Source organism: Oratosquilla oratoria, chromosome 28 (assembly GCF_046742065.1).
Source record: "Oratosquilla oratoria isolate Oo_2021 chromosome 28, ASM4674206v1, whole genome shotgun sequence".
In the NCBI taxonomy this organism is placed as follows: domain Eukaryota; kingdom Metazoa; phylum Arthropoda; class Malacostraca; order Stomatopoda; family Squillidae; genus Oratosquilla; species Oratosquilla oratoria.
Window position 1 is genome coordinate 44,887,622 of NC_134804.1, and position 16,361 is coordinate 44,903,982.

The 16,361-nt window shown below is 39.5% G+C and overlaps 1 protein-coding gene across 3 annotated transcripts in view; it reads right to left on the reverse strand.

Annotated features, from left to right (window-relative positions):
* LOC143040365 (uncharacterized) overlaps positions 1 to 16,159 on the reverse strand; it is a 45,483-nt gene extending 29,324 nt beyond the window's left edge. For all 3 annotated transcript variants that reach the window (XM_076211353.1, XM_076211354.1, XM_076211352.1), the window contains exons 1-9: positions 16,081 to 16,159; positions 12,398 to 12,609; positions 9,741 to 9,828; positions 8,269 to 8,364; positions 7,578 to 7,769; positions 6,583 to 6,789; positions 5,378 to 5,569; positions 4,162 to 4,368; positions 1,480 to 1,671 (exon numbers count right to left, since the gene is read on the reverse strand). In XM_076211353.1, the coding sequence (XP_076067468.1) occupies positions 1,480 to 1,671; positions 4,162 to 4,368; positions 5,378 to 5,569; positions 6,583 to 6,789; positions 7,578 to 7,769; positions 8,269 to 8,364; positions 9,741 to 9,828; positions 12,398 to 12,598 (1,375 nt within the window). In that variant the 5' untranslated portion in view covers positions 12,599 to 12,609; positions 16,081 to 16,159. The remainder of the gene's footprint in view (positions 1 to 1,479; positions 1,672 to 4,161; positions 4,369 to 5,377; positions 5,570 to 6,582; positions 6,790 to 7,577; positions 7,770 to 8,268; positions 8,365 to 9,740; positions 9,829 to 12,397; positions 12,610 to 16,080) is intronic.
* Between the last annotated feature and the right edge of the window lie 202 nt (positions 16,160 to 16,361).

Sequence of the window (16,361 nt, forward strand, 5' to 3'; positions counted from 1 at the left end):
ACATGGCTGGTGTTGTAAGCCATGTTTATGTTCTGTTTTCACTGAAACTAGAATGACTGTGTATAGATACTGTGATGCAAAGAAGGGAGGGGGCAGGGGATGGGGAATAGGGAGTGACTGTGTATAAATGATATTTTGGCACATCCACAAGTATATGGATGATGTTGTGATTGCATGAGGAGGAATGGGCAGGGGGGTGGGGGGTGGGGTAGTATGTGTGAGTAAATTTTGACGCAGCCCGAAGGGATTTCTCCCCGTCCTCTCCTTATATGCAAGGGGGGACGGAGAGGGGGGGTTGCCGATTAAATGAAGCGGCCTTGCTGTGGATGTGCTGTGTCTTGCGACACTGCTTCTGACCCAGGGCGGTGGGCAGGGTGCAGGGATGACCTGTCATCCAGGAGGTGCTCAGATGAGAGGGAGGGTGGGAGGGGTGTGGAGTGTATTTAGGGATGAAATGGGTGGGAGTGTTTTTATGCCTTTCCCTTTTTGGCTACCTCCCTTGGAAGGGGGAAAAAGCCTTGGTATATGTATGTACAAGTGATTTCTCACCATCTTCTCTTTTTCTGCATAAGGGGACAGAGTGGGGGGGTTGCCAATTAAGTGAAGCAGCCTTGCTGTGGAGGTGGTGTCTTGCTGCATTGTCTCTGACCCAGGACTTTGGGCGGGATACAGGGATGACCCATCATCCACGAGGAGCTATGATAAGGGGGAGGAAAGGGTGGTGGAGGGGAATGGGTACTTGCCTTTTGAATTGGCTACCTTCCTTGTAAGGGGGAAAAAGCCCTTGGAATATAGATAGATTTCCTGTAACAGTAAATGTGTTATTTAAGTTTTTTGTCCAATTCACATCAAACCGGTACAAAAGTGGCATATTTTGAGACTTCTGTGGAGGAAGTAACAATCATTTTGCAATTTTTAAACATTCACAATTTTTTTTTTTTCCTATCCTTCATAAATGGCAAGGACTGAGTGTACTTATATTCTTGAGGACAATAGTGCATCATCACAACAGTCTTAGAGTTGGCTGAGTGAGTTATACAAAATAAAATGGGTGGAGAAAAAACAAAAAAATCAGATCACAAAGCAAGCACTTCAAAAACAACTATCAATCTCCCTATTCCACTAAACTCATCTAGACATCAGCCCTACTGAAAAATCACTCCCACAGTAAACAAGAACTACATAAGCATGACTACATTCAGGCCATCAAACTTAAAACAATATCAACACAGAATAGACATGGCCACAAAAGCAAACAGCCCCAGATGCAATCACCACAAAGATGACGTCGAACATCTCTTCTTACATTACCCCATTCTAGCTTTACCCAGACAACAACACAATATATCTTCCTTGAGTGACTTATGGCTGCCAATCCAGTGTCTCCGGCAATAGAGACATAAGACAATGGTTTGATTGATATCCTTACTTAACACTTATCACCTTTGGGTTTCCAAACAGCATTCACAATTAATTTACCTGCAGCTTCCGCTTGACCTTGGGCCTCTTGTGCAAGCTCTTGCACAGCAACAAAGGCCTCAGTGCCCTCAGAAGCAAGGGCATCTAAGTTCTCCAAAGCTGTTGCTGAAGAAGATTGCATGCTCAGGTTCTCCTCAACCAGTGAGGTCCCGAAGTCCAAGCCACCCATGCTAGCAATCATTTCTGTGTCTCCTTGAAATAATGAAGAAGATGAGCAATGAGATAAATTACAAAGCAGCAGCTTATAACAAGAATCTGTATCAATACAATTATTGTCAATATACCTACAGGCACACATATATATACCAAAAGATACTTTTCCCTTTATAAGGGAGGTGGGCCTGCCAAAACACACACACACACACCCTTCACCTATCCCACAAACATCTGTTTTCCTCATTATCTTAGTATCTTATGGACAAAGGGTCATCCCTGTCACCATCCACTACTCGGGTAAGAGGCAATGCAGTAATACTCAGCACCTCCACACCAGGGCCCAACAACCAAAGCTGGTATACCCCACTACTTCATTACATGGCAATCCTCCCTTCCCATGTAGTCACGAAATTATAGAGCAGACATGAAATCCCTTCAGGTTGTGTAGATTCATTATCCATTCACAACCACTCTCCACTCTCACTTATTATTTTTGCCCTCTCATCTCCTTGCTCAACAGACATTCCCCTTTTAACCAAGTCCCCCTTCACCCCATCCATCCATCTCATTCTTGATTTCCAATCCTCAACTTCGTTTCATCCACCTCTGCCTTACACATTGTTTTTGCTACTCTCCATTCATTCTTTCTGTATGCACAAACCATCCCAGTATTCTTTGATAAACCTTATCTTCCAGCTCTCTTCCCACCCTTGCTCTCCACTTCTCCACCTCATTTATCATTCTATCCATTATTGTAATTCCCACCATACTTTTAACCACTTTATCCTAAACACACTTCATATGCTCCATCCCCAGATGTTAACTTATGACACTTTTCATTCCTCTGAGACAGTGGTTTCCAAACTGAGGGTAAATTACCCCTTAGGGGTAATTTAACCATTTGTCGGGGGTAATGAAGAGATAACAGAAAAAAATTAAGAATTCTGAAAATCAAGAAAACATTGCGGTACCTGGCATTAGGATTAATGTTAACTTAGTATTAGAATGTAAAGTTATAAAAAGAAAATCTATTATAATTAAGTAGTAAAGATAAATTGAATAACAGTAAACTAATATGCAGTATTAGAAAAGAAGAAATATTTATCTAAGTGTGCAAACGTTGCCAGGCTTGCACCTTCAGCCACGAAGCCAAGAATTTCTCAACTAGCTTCAAGCATGCAATTCCATCCATCCCACTGTCGTTCTCGAATTCTTTAGCAATAGTCATTAGATATGCGTTGTTCAAATACAATAAACAAATGAAAATGTCTCTAGAGTTTTGATATAGTCATATATATCAACGTTGACAACATTTTGTGATACGGGTAACATGATTAACGTGGCATGTTAGATTTGGTAACAATATGAAAAAGTTTGGGGGAACCACTGCTCTGAGACATTTATTTGCTTTCCTCACTTTATAGCCTTAAACAGACTTCCCCATCCCATATATTCACAACATATCCCATAATTAGTCAATAGCAACCCTGTCATACACTTTCCCCAAACCCATGAAAGTATAAACAGCTTTTCCCTTTACCAAACAACTCTTGCAAATCTGTCGTACTAGAAAATAATTATCTATGCATCCTTTTTCTTCCCTAAACTCTACTTATCTTTCTCAATTACTCACTGTGTTCCCCTCCCAATCCTCTAAATTAGCACTCTCCAACATACCTTTCCAATCACAAATTATGGGAAGTAAATAAATGCTGTCTTACAAAATAGGTATCTGGGGTCAAATGCAAACAGAAGACTATATAAGAAAATGACTGTGGGTCCAGTCCAGGGACCAAGTGTCAGCCCCTCAGGGCTGCACCACATGATGGAGGTGAGGGGTTGACAGATTTTGAAAATAGACAACTTTGTTATCCATCTTGCAGGACCACCACATGCAAGTACTTGTCACTGGTCCTTTGCAATCATCCCACAGAACATTGAACACCTTATACACATAAAACCCACTATCGGAGAAATAATATCAGAAGTACAAGAGATCTGTATATTTTGACTACTATCTGTAGTCATCTTCAGCAGAAGCTGAAGCGGACTACAGATAGTAGTCGAAATATATGGATTTCCTGTACTTTTGATATTATTTCTCCGATAGTGGGTTTTAAGTGTTATAACATTACAGTTTCCCATTGAACACCTTGTCTTACAATGACCCACCCTAGCCATACCCAACAACACAATATTTCTTTCTTGAATGAATTATGGGCCAGTCCAGTAGTTGTTGCCAGCTAGCTGTGAGCCTTAGGCCTCCTTCAGGAGAGACCTGGGGCATTGGAGTGAATAACTGACCCAGGACTCAAAGAATCAAAACTCATCACAGTTCACACTATCAACACTCACAAACTATATGACATGATATGAAATACTACACAAAAGCATTTCTTACAATGGTTGAAACAATTAAGTATATCATTAGGTCTACTACAAGACAAGGGGTTTTACAAGGTCCATAACAAAGTAATAACAGCAACAAGGTTTAATCAGATAATACTGTAACCATACTATACATACTTTCTTGGTCCTTAACCAGGTCAATGACCACTTCTTCAACAGGTCTGGCAGGCTCCACTTCTTTGAACATCTTCAGATCATGACCATATGCCACGTTTTGTATTTCTGAGAGCTTCTCACTAAGTGCATCCAAATGTTCTTCTGTGATTTCTACTTCCTTTTGTTCAGGATCAAGGAGGGATTCAAACTGAGATAATCGCTGGTCAACTGAAAATATAGTAAAAAGCCACGTATATACAATACTGTAAACACTTTTATAATATATTCTCTGTCACAGGTGTGGCCAAACATTCTCTATCGTTGCATTTCAAATGAAATTTTGGTCACAACCCATCTTAACATGTTGAACATCTTGAAATTTACATACACTCACTTACGTAATCACCTAACAATAATAACCCAGCACAGGAACTACAGAATGGCTGCTATGATCACTTAAACTTTTTTAGAAAAACTGCAACAGCTACCTCCCTTGTAAGAAGGAAAAAGCTTTTGGTATATTGTATGCATACATATATGTATGTATGCAACAGTGGCTAAGGCAAAGTAAAATAGAAGACTCCCATCTATGATAGAGCCATCATTCCTACCCACACAAGCACAAAGAACTGAAGAAAAGTAGCACACTACTCAAGTCTACAACAACCTACCATCTATTCAATGTAACACATCCATACAAAAAATATACACACACTCAGATCATAAAGTAAGCACTCCACAAACAGCCACCAATCTCCCTACTCCACCAACTCCTCCAGACATCAGCCCTACTGATAAACAACTTCCACAGTAAATAAAAACCATACCAGCATAACTCCATTCAGATCATCATCCATCCAAACTTTAAAATAATACTAACACAGAATAGACCTGGCCACAGAAACAAATTGACCCAGATGCAATCACCGCATAGATGAAAATGCAAATATCAACCTACAGTCCCACTAGTTTTTCCCAGACAACAACACAATATCTAGTCAGAGTAGACACCATGTAAGGATGGAACTTTTATCAAATGTACTATGTTTTGCTTGTTGAATCTTTTTCAAGCTCAAAATCTCTTCCTTGCGTGACTTATCAGCCAATTCAGTTGCCAATATTTGGGGGGTCACAAGTCTCCTGCATGAAACACCTAGAGCAATGGATTGACTGATTGACATCTCTACCTAACACTTATTACCTATGGGTTTTCAAACAACTTCAGCAATTAATTTACCTGCAGCTTCCACTTGATTTTGGGCCTCTTGTGCAAGCTCTTGAACAGCAACAAAGGCCTCAGTGCCCTCAGAAGCAAGAGCATCTAAGTTCTCCAAAGCTGCTGCTGAAGAAGATTGCATGCTCAGGTTCTCCTCTACCAGTGCTGTCCCGAAGTCCAAGCCACCCATGCCAGCAGCTGTTGCTATGTTTCCTTGTAATAATGGAAAAAATAAGCAATGAAATAAGATACAAAATAGTACATAACAAGAATCTTTGTCAACATAACTACATGCATACAGCCATTGCCCTATTTACGATCATTTGACTTACAATTTTTCTAAGTTATGATGGGTTTTGGCAGGTAAAAAGTCCCCTAGATTTTAATTTCCTGGGGTGGTGTACATAGGTATATTTATTCCTGTGTTCAATATCCCAAATTATGTATAAATATTACATATTATATGTAAATCTTAAGTAAATATTGTCTAGTTCACAACTCAGTCTGTCCACCAAACCCCCCTATCTTTCATTTACAGTTTTTTTGACTTGCAAAGGATTTCTCAGAACTGAACACCATCATAAGTCAAAGAGTGTACATACATACATACATCTACCCTATCCTAACACACACTCTACTGATGATGATTTAGTTTAACATCGCAAAATCCCTCTATCAGGAGGCTAGGATGGTGCCCCTCATAGAGGATTTTGTAGCTTCAAATCTAATGAACTATGCCTTGGTCTAATTCACTGGTGGCACAATTTGAACTGCTGTCACCTCAACCTCTGCAACAAATAGCAACGCTCTATCCTGCTCAACCCAAGCAGTGGGCATGAGACAGGGATGACCTTTCATCCATGAAGAGCTAAGATGAGAGAAACAAGGGTAGTGGATGGGAGTGGAATGGGTGGGAGTGAGTCTGTGTCTTTGCTTTGGCTACCTCCCTTAAAAGGGAGAAGAAGCCCTTGCTATATTGATAGATAGAGAGCATTTACCTAATTGTCTATCTATATACCAAGCAGCTGATGCTGAATAGGTATGACTCTTCATTGACAAGGTGCTAAAGTGGGATGGGAAACAACTGAGTTTCTCAATTGGTGTGGGATGAATGAAAGGTGTGTGTGTGTGTGTGTGTGCTTTGAATCAGGCACTCCTTTATAAGGTACAAAAGGCCTTTTGGTATATGTTATTTTCAGATACTACCATGACTCTGCCATACATACTTTCTTGTTCCTTAACATGTGCAGTGAGTACTTCTTCCGCTGGTTTGGCAGGCTCCGCTTCTTTGAATATCTTCAAATCATGACCATATGCTATGTCTTGTATCTCTGAGAGCTTGCTATTAAGCGCATCCAGGTGCTCTTCAGTAATTTCTACTTCCTGTCCTTCAGGATCAAGGAGGGACTCAAACTGAGTTATTTGGTGGTCAACTGGAATTTAAAAAAGGCAAAGAGAAATTCAAATGTGTTTGAGATAAAATGTCTGATAAGCATGGTATGGGTTACAAGGTTGGATAGAGTGAGAAATGAGGTGAGGATGAGAGATGGGATGGAAAAGGAGAAGGCAGATTGGGTTGATGAAAGAATATTGGGATGGTTTGGACATATGGAAAAAATTAGTGAAGAAACATTAGTAAAAGAGGTGTGGAAGGCAGAGGTGGATGGAGTGAACTTGAGGGGACAACCAAGGATAAGATGGATGGCTGGGGTGAAAGGGATGCTGAGCAACAAGGAAATGTCTGTTGAACAAGGAAGGGAAAAGCCAGGAAATAGGGGTGAATGGAGAATGAATGTGTATAGATGTTACTGTGATGCACTGGATGAGGCAGGAGATGGGGGGGGGAGTAGTTAAGAGTGAATGATATTTTGATGCAGCCCAAAGAGATTTCTCTCAGTGTTCTCTATTTTCTGCATGAGGGGACAGAGAGGGGAAGGGGGGGGGGTTGCCATTTAAGTGAAGCAACCTTGCTGTGAATGTACTGTGTCTTGCTGCATTGCTTCTGACTCAGGGCAGTGGACAGGAGACAGGGATGACCCTTCATCCATGAAAAGTCAAGATGAGAGGGAGGAAAGGGTAATGGATGAGAGTAGAATGGTTGAAAGTGAAATGGGTGGGAGTGAGTACAAGTCTTTTGACTAGGCTACCTCCCTTATAAGGAGGAAAAATCCCATGGTATATCGAAGGATAGATAGATATTTACATACAACTTGAAAATTACCTGCTGCTCCCACTTGACCTTGGACCTCTTGTGCATGTTCTTGTACAGCAACAAAAGCTTCACTGCCCTTTGAAGCAAGGACATCTAAGTTTTCCAGGGCTGCTGCTGAAGAAGATTTCATGCTCAAGTTATCTTCTACCATTGCTGTTCCAAAGTCCAAACCACCCATACCTGTACTTGTCCTTGTATCTCCTTGAAATAAAAAATAAGATTAGCCTTCTCTTCTACTCTATAAATTATTTTGAGTGGATAAGTAGGGGGAGGGGGGAAGGTGGTCCTCATATAATGAGGTGATGGGGGTAAACCAGCTCTGGATGTTGTGCCTTGCTGTGGAAGCACTATGCCTCATTGCATTGCCTTCAACTCAAGCAGTGTGGCAAGTGACCCTTCAACCATAAGGATGCGAGATGGAGGGGGCATTACAAGGTCTTAATGTATATGAAATGGACATGCTTTGACTTGGCCACACATGTATCCATTATTACAACAAAAGTTAACACTTGAATGCTGAAATATATGCACCTGTTCCTGTAAACTTCCTGACAATTCAATGACAAATACATGATTGTGAAAAATAAAACCACAAAGGAATATACTGGTGATGAGAGAGTACGATATAGAGCGAGTTTTTTTTCCAAACAAAGCATTTTTCAAGAACATACTCATAAGTTTAAAGAACTTTACAACTCACCTACTGATCCCTTTATATCAAAACTGTCAGGATAGACTTGTTCCACATTTGGATCTAAAAGGGGATCATATGCCTCATCAGTCTTTCCTGGCATACCTGGAATGAAATACAGTGAGTCATACTTTTAACTTTCACATAACCTCAATCTCAACAAATTGAACAATACTTTCACTACCACAGATGAATGAATAATCCTGATGACATCCAGCATAAAAGGAAAAGTGCCACCTGGTATGAAAGGACTTGTTAACCTTTTCAATACAAATCAAATATTTTTATGCACATCAGGTTGTTTATGTATGATGATGCATCACAATATGCACACTATAAAATATAAAGTTACTGGTGTTATACTCATTTTCTTTCACCCTGAATAAATATAACGTCACAGAAAATATGATCAAGCCTGTTCACAGAATACAGGGGTCACTCAGCTACTACAAAATAATCAGGAACTAATGCTGGCATCCTTGTATGCCCCACTCGCAGATCATTATGCACACATAGGCATCATCATATTCAACAGGTTAATATCTGATGCCACAGTTTCACTGACTGGAAAACTAACAGTCCTACTGTAGCTGTCAACCATCTCTGGGCTCTCCCATAGAGCTCTCAAGGAAGAAATGTTGGACTGTTACCTGTGCTGTGCTAGTGTGGGATTAATTCTATCTATGCCACTAACTTATAATAGCAAGAGGGGGGGAGCAGTCACTGGATGTAAGCTCTCCATAGGTGCAAAGGTGGAGGAAATGCAGCTGAAGTTGACAGAGATTATGGGGCTAGTCTGGAGACAAAGCCCCGTGGTGCTGCACCTTCAGATTAAAGTATTTACATAGTTGTATTATACGAGAAGGAGAGCTATGCTCATAGTGACCTGTCATTGTATCTTGCAACATCTAGTTTGTTCTTAAATTCTTGTATTGCATTTGCATATACTATTGTTTCATCCAATTTGTTCCAGAAATCCACCACTCTATGTGGAAAAGTTTTTTTTTTCCAAGATCTCTATCTATAACTATAACACCTGTGGGTGTTGACAGGTTTTGAAGACAGTCAGCCAGGATATAATTCTCTTTGACATTCATCTCACAAGACTGCCATTTGCAAGTGCCTATCATTGGTCTCATAAACAGGATTAACTCAGACAGGTATACTCCACTTTCAAAAGGATGTTACAGAGATGAAATAATTTGACAGCAACCCAAATAAAAAAAATATTATATTGTCCAATAAGGAAGAATTTAGACAACACTCATGCATGTAACATGGTGATTCTTAAGACTAACGTAAGTATGGAATCTGTAACTCCCTTTCAGTTGAGAGAAATAAGCCAGTATAGGGGCCAAACAAAATCTATATAGTATGCAATCACACCAAGAAGGTCAGCAACACTAATAACATCCCCTGTAGTAAATTTACTGTGATATTTTCATGTCCCCAAATTCCAACAACAAAGATTCTCACTGTACCTTTAGTGTCAAATGACCATGCTTTGATCCCAGAAGTGACCATAGAGAAGCGTCCTGCAACTTCTGACGCTCCTTTCTTCGCAACATCCTATGTGAACATGAGAGAATATAATCAGCATGAAAACAACTTCAACATTAACAACATAAACACAACATAAATTCTAAACCTTTAAATAGAAAAACAGTAACAAATATAAGACTTGTAATGGTTAGGTAAGTAAAGTAAGATTAATGTTTCCCATCTTTTCATGACATTCAGGAAAACCATCTTATGGACTGGAGGAATGCAAAGCTGCTGATACGAGAACCAGACAAAATCTGCAGGAAGTGTTTAGAAGCAGCGATCATTCAAGGAACGAACACTATTGAATAAAACAGGGGCATGTAACATCTCGCCCCACATAATTCCCCTAGTACCCATGGCCAGCAAATTTTTTTTTTAAATATCTAAACCACCCTTTGTGAACATTTCTCCCACGGACATTTGGGCTAGCATTCTCAACCTTTCCCAGTGTTCAATCCCCCCACCCTTCTCCTCCTCCTCTCCTCCCCCTCTTCCTTCCCCCCCCTTCTTCTTTTCTCTCCCCGTTCCCTCCTTTCCCCTTATTTAATCTCAAGCATATGTATCTCAACTTGTACTTGAAAAAGCTGTAATAAGCGAAACATCGTACAAATAAAGGCTCCGTCCTCATATGGTGTTTAACTTGTCATATTCATGTTTACTTCTAAAGATCACCTTGCAAAACACAATATAAGACAGACAGATGTCAACCAGTAATAAAATGTGGTTATTTTTAGTGTTTTTATATCTACTTATCCGTGTGGAAAGGTCACAAAGATTCAGCCTCAGTAACATCATGGGAAAATCAATGAACACTAAATACATACATTCATACTCCTACTCATACTTAAAAGACCTCTATCTATCTATAGGCTTCTTCAACCCTTAAAAGGAAGGTAGCCAGTCAAGGCACACACCCACTCCCACCCATTCCACTTCCATCCACCATCTGTTTCCCTCTCATTGTAGCTCCTCATGGATGAAGGGTCACCCCCTGTTTCCTGTCCACTGCTAGGCTCAGAAGTAATGCAGTAAGACATCCACAGCAGCACTGCTTCACTTACACAGCAACCCTCCCTCCTTATCCCCTCATGCAGGAAATAGAGTAGATGGGGAGAAACCCCTTGGAGCTGTGTCAAAATATCATCCATACACAACCCTTTCCCCCATTCACCCCTACCCCATGCTTTCTCCCATCCCAGCTCATAGACATTCCTCTCTTGCTTAAAGCCCCATCCATGTACACAATGAACTGCCATGGTGACATGACACAACCTTGATGCAGCCCCACCTTTACCTCAGTCCACTTGTTCTCTGTCCATTTCCAATCCTAACAAAAGCTCTACTACTCTCATTAAAACTCTTGACTGCCTTTAACAGCTTTCCCCCAATCCCATATATCCACAATACCTCACACAGTGCCTTCCTCTCTACCCTGCCATAAGTCTTCTCCAAATCCATTAAAAAATATACATAATATATATATATATGTATTTTCCCAAAACTTTTCACAAATCTGCCTTATATTCCTTACCAACTATTCCCTCCGTTCCTCTCCTAATCCTATCAGTTAAAACCCTCCCATACACATTTTCAACTACACTCAACAAACTGATCCATCTAAAACTACTACAATCACATTTGTTCCTTTTCCCTTTTGTAAAGCAAAACTATACAGGCACTCCTCCAGTCCTCAGACACTCTCCCCTACCTTTGAAATGCATTAAACCTCACTACCCAATCCACAATAACTGTACCTTCTTTTTTCAGACATTGCGTAACACCCATCCAACCCAGATGCTTTACCACCTCTCATCATTTTCAAAGCTCCTTGCTCCTCATCTTTTCCTATTTCTCTACCATTTTCCTCCTCCATCACATTAATTTTCTTAGTGCCTTCTACTGCCACAATCTACTATGCCTATCTTACCCTTTCTGCTTTCACTTCAATTAATATCTGTCTATCTGCACCTTTTAACTCCTGAAACACCAAGAGGTCCAAGAATGATGACTCCATCAACAAAAACTCAGAATTCACCTGTCTGAAACAGAGCTCAGGATCAACTAATCTATTACCATTGACCTCACTTGCAGGACACACATGGCTCCTAGGTAACCAGCAACAACCATCAAACTGGCCCATTAGTCACACAAGGAAAAAATATGTTCTTGCCTGGGTTTAGCTAGGGTGGGGCAGTATTGGATGAGAAGTTCAGTATCTTCTATGTGATGGTTGCATCTGGGGCAGATTGTTACTGTGGTTAAGCCTATTCTGTATCTGTAATGTCTTAATCCTGACAATTACCTGAACATAGCCATAAAGTGCTGCAGATAAGCATACTATTGCACCTTTTGTCCTACTAATATGTTTTGGCTAAGTATTTCAATAATATAAAAATAATTCATACGGTAGTTCCACTACAGATATACTATAGCCTTTAAGGTTGGAAACACACAATCTAACTCCACACTATGGATCATACTCTTTTCTTCTTTTTGGGTGATGAATCCATTTTCCCACGAGTATCTTCCATTGGGTCTTGCTAACTATGCTTGTGAAAAACTGTCATTAGGAATGTTCACATGAAGTACATACCTGAATAGTTGAGGGATTTGCCACAGCCTTTACAATTGCATCCTGTATGGTCCGAGAACCACCTTCTACAATTGGTCGTATTGGTAACGATCCCCATACCCGGCGTGCTTCCTCTGACCTGATTTCTGCTGCTGCTGAACCAACTTTTGTCAGGCCCCGTAAAAGATTGAACAAGTCATTGCCTCTTGGAGGTTTGGCCATGCTGTGAAGGCCTATTATGTTTCATATGAAAAAGAAAAAAAGAAATAATTAAATTAATAGAATAAATTAAATTAAATATATTTAAATAAATAAATACAAACACATGACAAAATAGGTGCAGGTATTGTCTTAATTCTAATGGAACATTTTACTATTGCAGTATCATGACTTTACAGCTGTTTGGAGTGCACTGGATTCAGCATCTGGCCAGATAATCCACCCACTTTTTTTTTCAGTTTCCAGAAACTGGCTGGATTTACAAAAATCCAGCTGACCGTCACAGATTTTGTTATGGACAAAATATATGAAATAACTATTAATGAGAATTAAAAAAAAATCCCACTAGGACCCTGTATCACAATTCACTAAAACTGATCACAAATATGTCAAAACATGTCTTGGGACACAATATATGAAGCACTGTATTATATACTGAATACATACATACATATACCAAGGCTTCCTCCCCCTTACAAGGGAGGTAGCCAAAAAGTACAAGGCATAAAATCATTTCCACCCATTCCATCCATGAATACACTCCACACCCCTCCACCCTCCCTCTTATCTGAGCACCTCCTGGATGACGGGTCATCCCTGCACCTTGTCCACTGCCCTGGGTCAGAAGCAGTGTTGCAAGACACAGCACATCCACAGCAAGGCCGCTTCATTTAATCGGCGACCCCCGCTCTCCGTCCCCCTTATTGCATAAAAGGAGAGGACGGGGAGGAATCCCTTCGGGCTGCGTCAAATTTTGCTCACACATACTACCTCATCCCCCCGCCCATTCCACCTCATGCAATCACATCATCATTCATATACAACCATTCTCCATTCACCCCTGTCTTCTGTCCTCTCCCGTCCTTCCTCAACAGACATTCCCCTCTTCCCCAAAGCCCCCTTCACCCCATCCATCCACCTCATCCTAGGACGTCCCCTCATGTTCACTCCCTCCACATCTGCCTTCCATACCTCTTTTACTAGTCTTTCTTCACTCATTCTTTCCATGTGTCCAAACCATCCTAATATTCTTTCATCAACCCTATCTCCCAGCTCCTTTTCCACCCCTGTTCTCCTCCTCACCTCCTCATTTCTCACTCTATCTAGCCTAGTAACCCCCATCATACTTCTCAGACACCTCATCTCAAACACATTCAAACTCCTTCTCTCTTCTTATCTTATGTTCCATGTTTCTGAATGTGCCTTTTAAACAGTTTTATCAACAGCTAATACAACTACACATATGATTTCTACACTTGATTGATTCTTCCATGTTTGATTTCAACATCATGTGGAAGTTTCACAACTTTAACAAGAAATGTTAACAATCTATTACACAAACAAGTTTACAATTTATATATGTATTCTTTTATGCATAAATCAACGTTTGTGAATTATGATAAAAATTTGTCAAGTGAACAAATTCTTATCAATAAAGTTATAACTGACAGTTTCCCTTTCTGAACTCTCTCCAAAATTGAGAGATTTATTGAATTTAAAGTCAAGGTTAACAAAAACCATCAAATTCAGAAACTATGAGTTAAAGTTTAAATGCACACCTTTGTACTTTATTGAAGTTTCAACTCTCAGTTTATTTCATGTAAATGACGGGAATAATTTGATACATCAAAATATATCATGATAAAAAATAATTGTATTAAATATATCAGTGCATACTTGTAATTCAACTTATAAAAACTAGCTGGTGGCATCAAGGTCTGGTGATTTAAAAATTACTAGTCATTGATGCTACTAGTTTTCAGTACAAAGGTCCTTGTGCCCTCTCAAAGATCTCTCTGGGAAGAAACTTTGGACTGTTATCTGTGTTGCACAGTGTATTACTTTCCCTTTGGTAGGGGAACAGCTGCTGATGGTCAGCTCTCCATGTGTGAAAAAGTATAAGAAATACAGCTGAAAATGTTAAAGACCTTGGGACCAATTGTCAACCCCCCATGGTTGCACCTCCTAATGTAGGTGAGAGAGTCAACAGGTATAGAAAATGGGCAGCTTTCCAGTCCATCTTCCAGGATCCCCACATGCAGGTACCTGTCACTGGTCCCTGTGCCATATTTTTCAGTCAATAATAGCTGCACATTATCTTTAAGAAAACAACATCTTCTGATGTAGAGCAATATGCTTTTGAACTTTTCATTTCTGGATTTTATCTATTAATATCTAATAGAAATCAGGAAATGACGGCATTACTATTGTCTCGATTTCCCAGTAATATTTACTTGGAAATTGAGACAATAGTAATGCCGTCATTTCCTGATTTCATACCCACCACAATATATGATTCTATTATAGCTCCTCTGAAGCCAATCACAGAGAGGTCATCCTTGAAATGTGACATGTCCTCTGTCCAGACACTTTTCCCTACTGCATTAATACTACTTGACACACCTCTAATCAAATTATGTAAAGTACATAGCTTAGTCCCTCTTGTGCTACTACTATCAGTCTATGTCTTATAAGACTAGTGTAGGTAAATCTAAAGAAGTGCATACCTAAACAATGTAGTAATAGGAAATTAAATATTAATTTTGTAAACTATAATACATCAATATAATATACTTTTTCATTGGTAGAAATCAGTAAAAAAAAAACTGCATATTACGAGCAATACAATAGCAACAACTCTGATGTCAGCTAGTTTTGAAATGTCAAATTTGTTTTTGATTGCTGTGGAAGACAAACTTATGGAAGACTAATAAATTGGTCTCTAGCCTAGACTATCCTAAACTCCTATGTGGTACATGTTAAGCACCCCTAGAGGTCATCAGGGTCATACAGGCAGGGAATTATATGACTACAGGATTAAACAGATGACACAAACATGGCTTCTCGAAGCTCACATTGCAACTCCGTTCAGTAGTGTATCACTTTCAACAAGGTTTTTGTTACTGATTTCCGCCAAGAAAAACAAATCTTACATTGCGACCATCACTGATGTACTTAATTTACCAAACATTTAATCTTGAACTGATTTATCATCTAGGTGCGCAATTCCTCTGTAATACCCTAGTGTACTTTCAGATCCATACTATCCCTTTGCTCTCTTATGTAAAGTCTTTGCCAGACTCCAGTAAATAGGATTATCCAACCAGGCGAGTAATTCTGATGATTATCATTATTCATACATTGATACAATCATAATGTAACAATCCACATGCTAGATCCTACTCCTTTCATTCATCTATGCTACGTCCTTCGTTCGTGATGACACACTTTGTTTCCTTAACATACTGCTCTATGGTACAATAAACATCTTCAAGTGCATATTATCGGTAAAATGTTTGCATCTAAACACTAATAATTGACATTTGTTTGAAACTTGGACGTCTTAGTTTTCCAGCCAATTCAATGATCCATAATATTTTCGTGGAGACAACAGATAAAATGCTTGACAGTTGGTACTCAAGCATAAGATCAGACTAATACTGTGTCATTTTAATGCTTCAAATTATTAGCTATGCTTTTTTTACCTTAATAATATCAGCCTTTGGGCGGCAGGGACTTGGTTGTATTTAAGTTTGTCTGGTGTGACAGGGTACATGTATAGACGGTACAATAATAAAATACAACGGTTTAGATTATCATTTGTTTTTAAAAATTAGTAAAATTGTAGGCTTAAATTAACCTATGGTATTCAAAAATACAATCGAATTCTTTTTGGTATATAAGTTGTTTACCTTATGTTTCATTATAAAACTTGTAAACAAGCAGACGATGTATGCTTTACGTAATTGGTCCACAAACCTTTAAC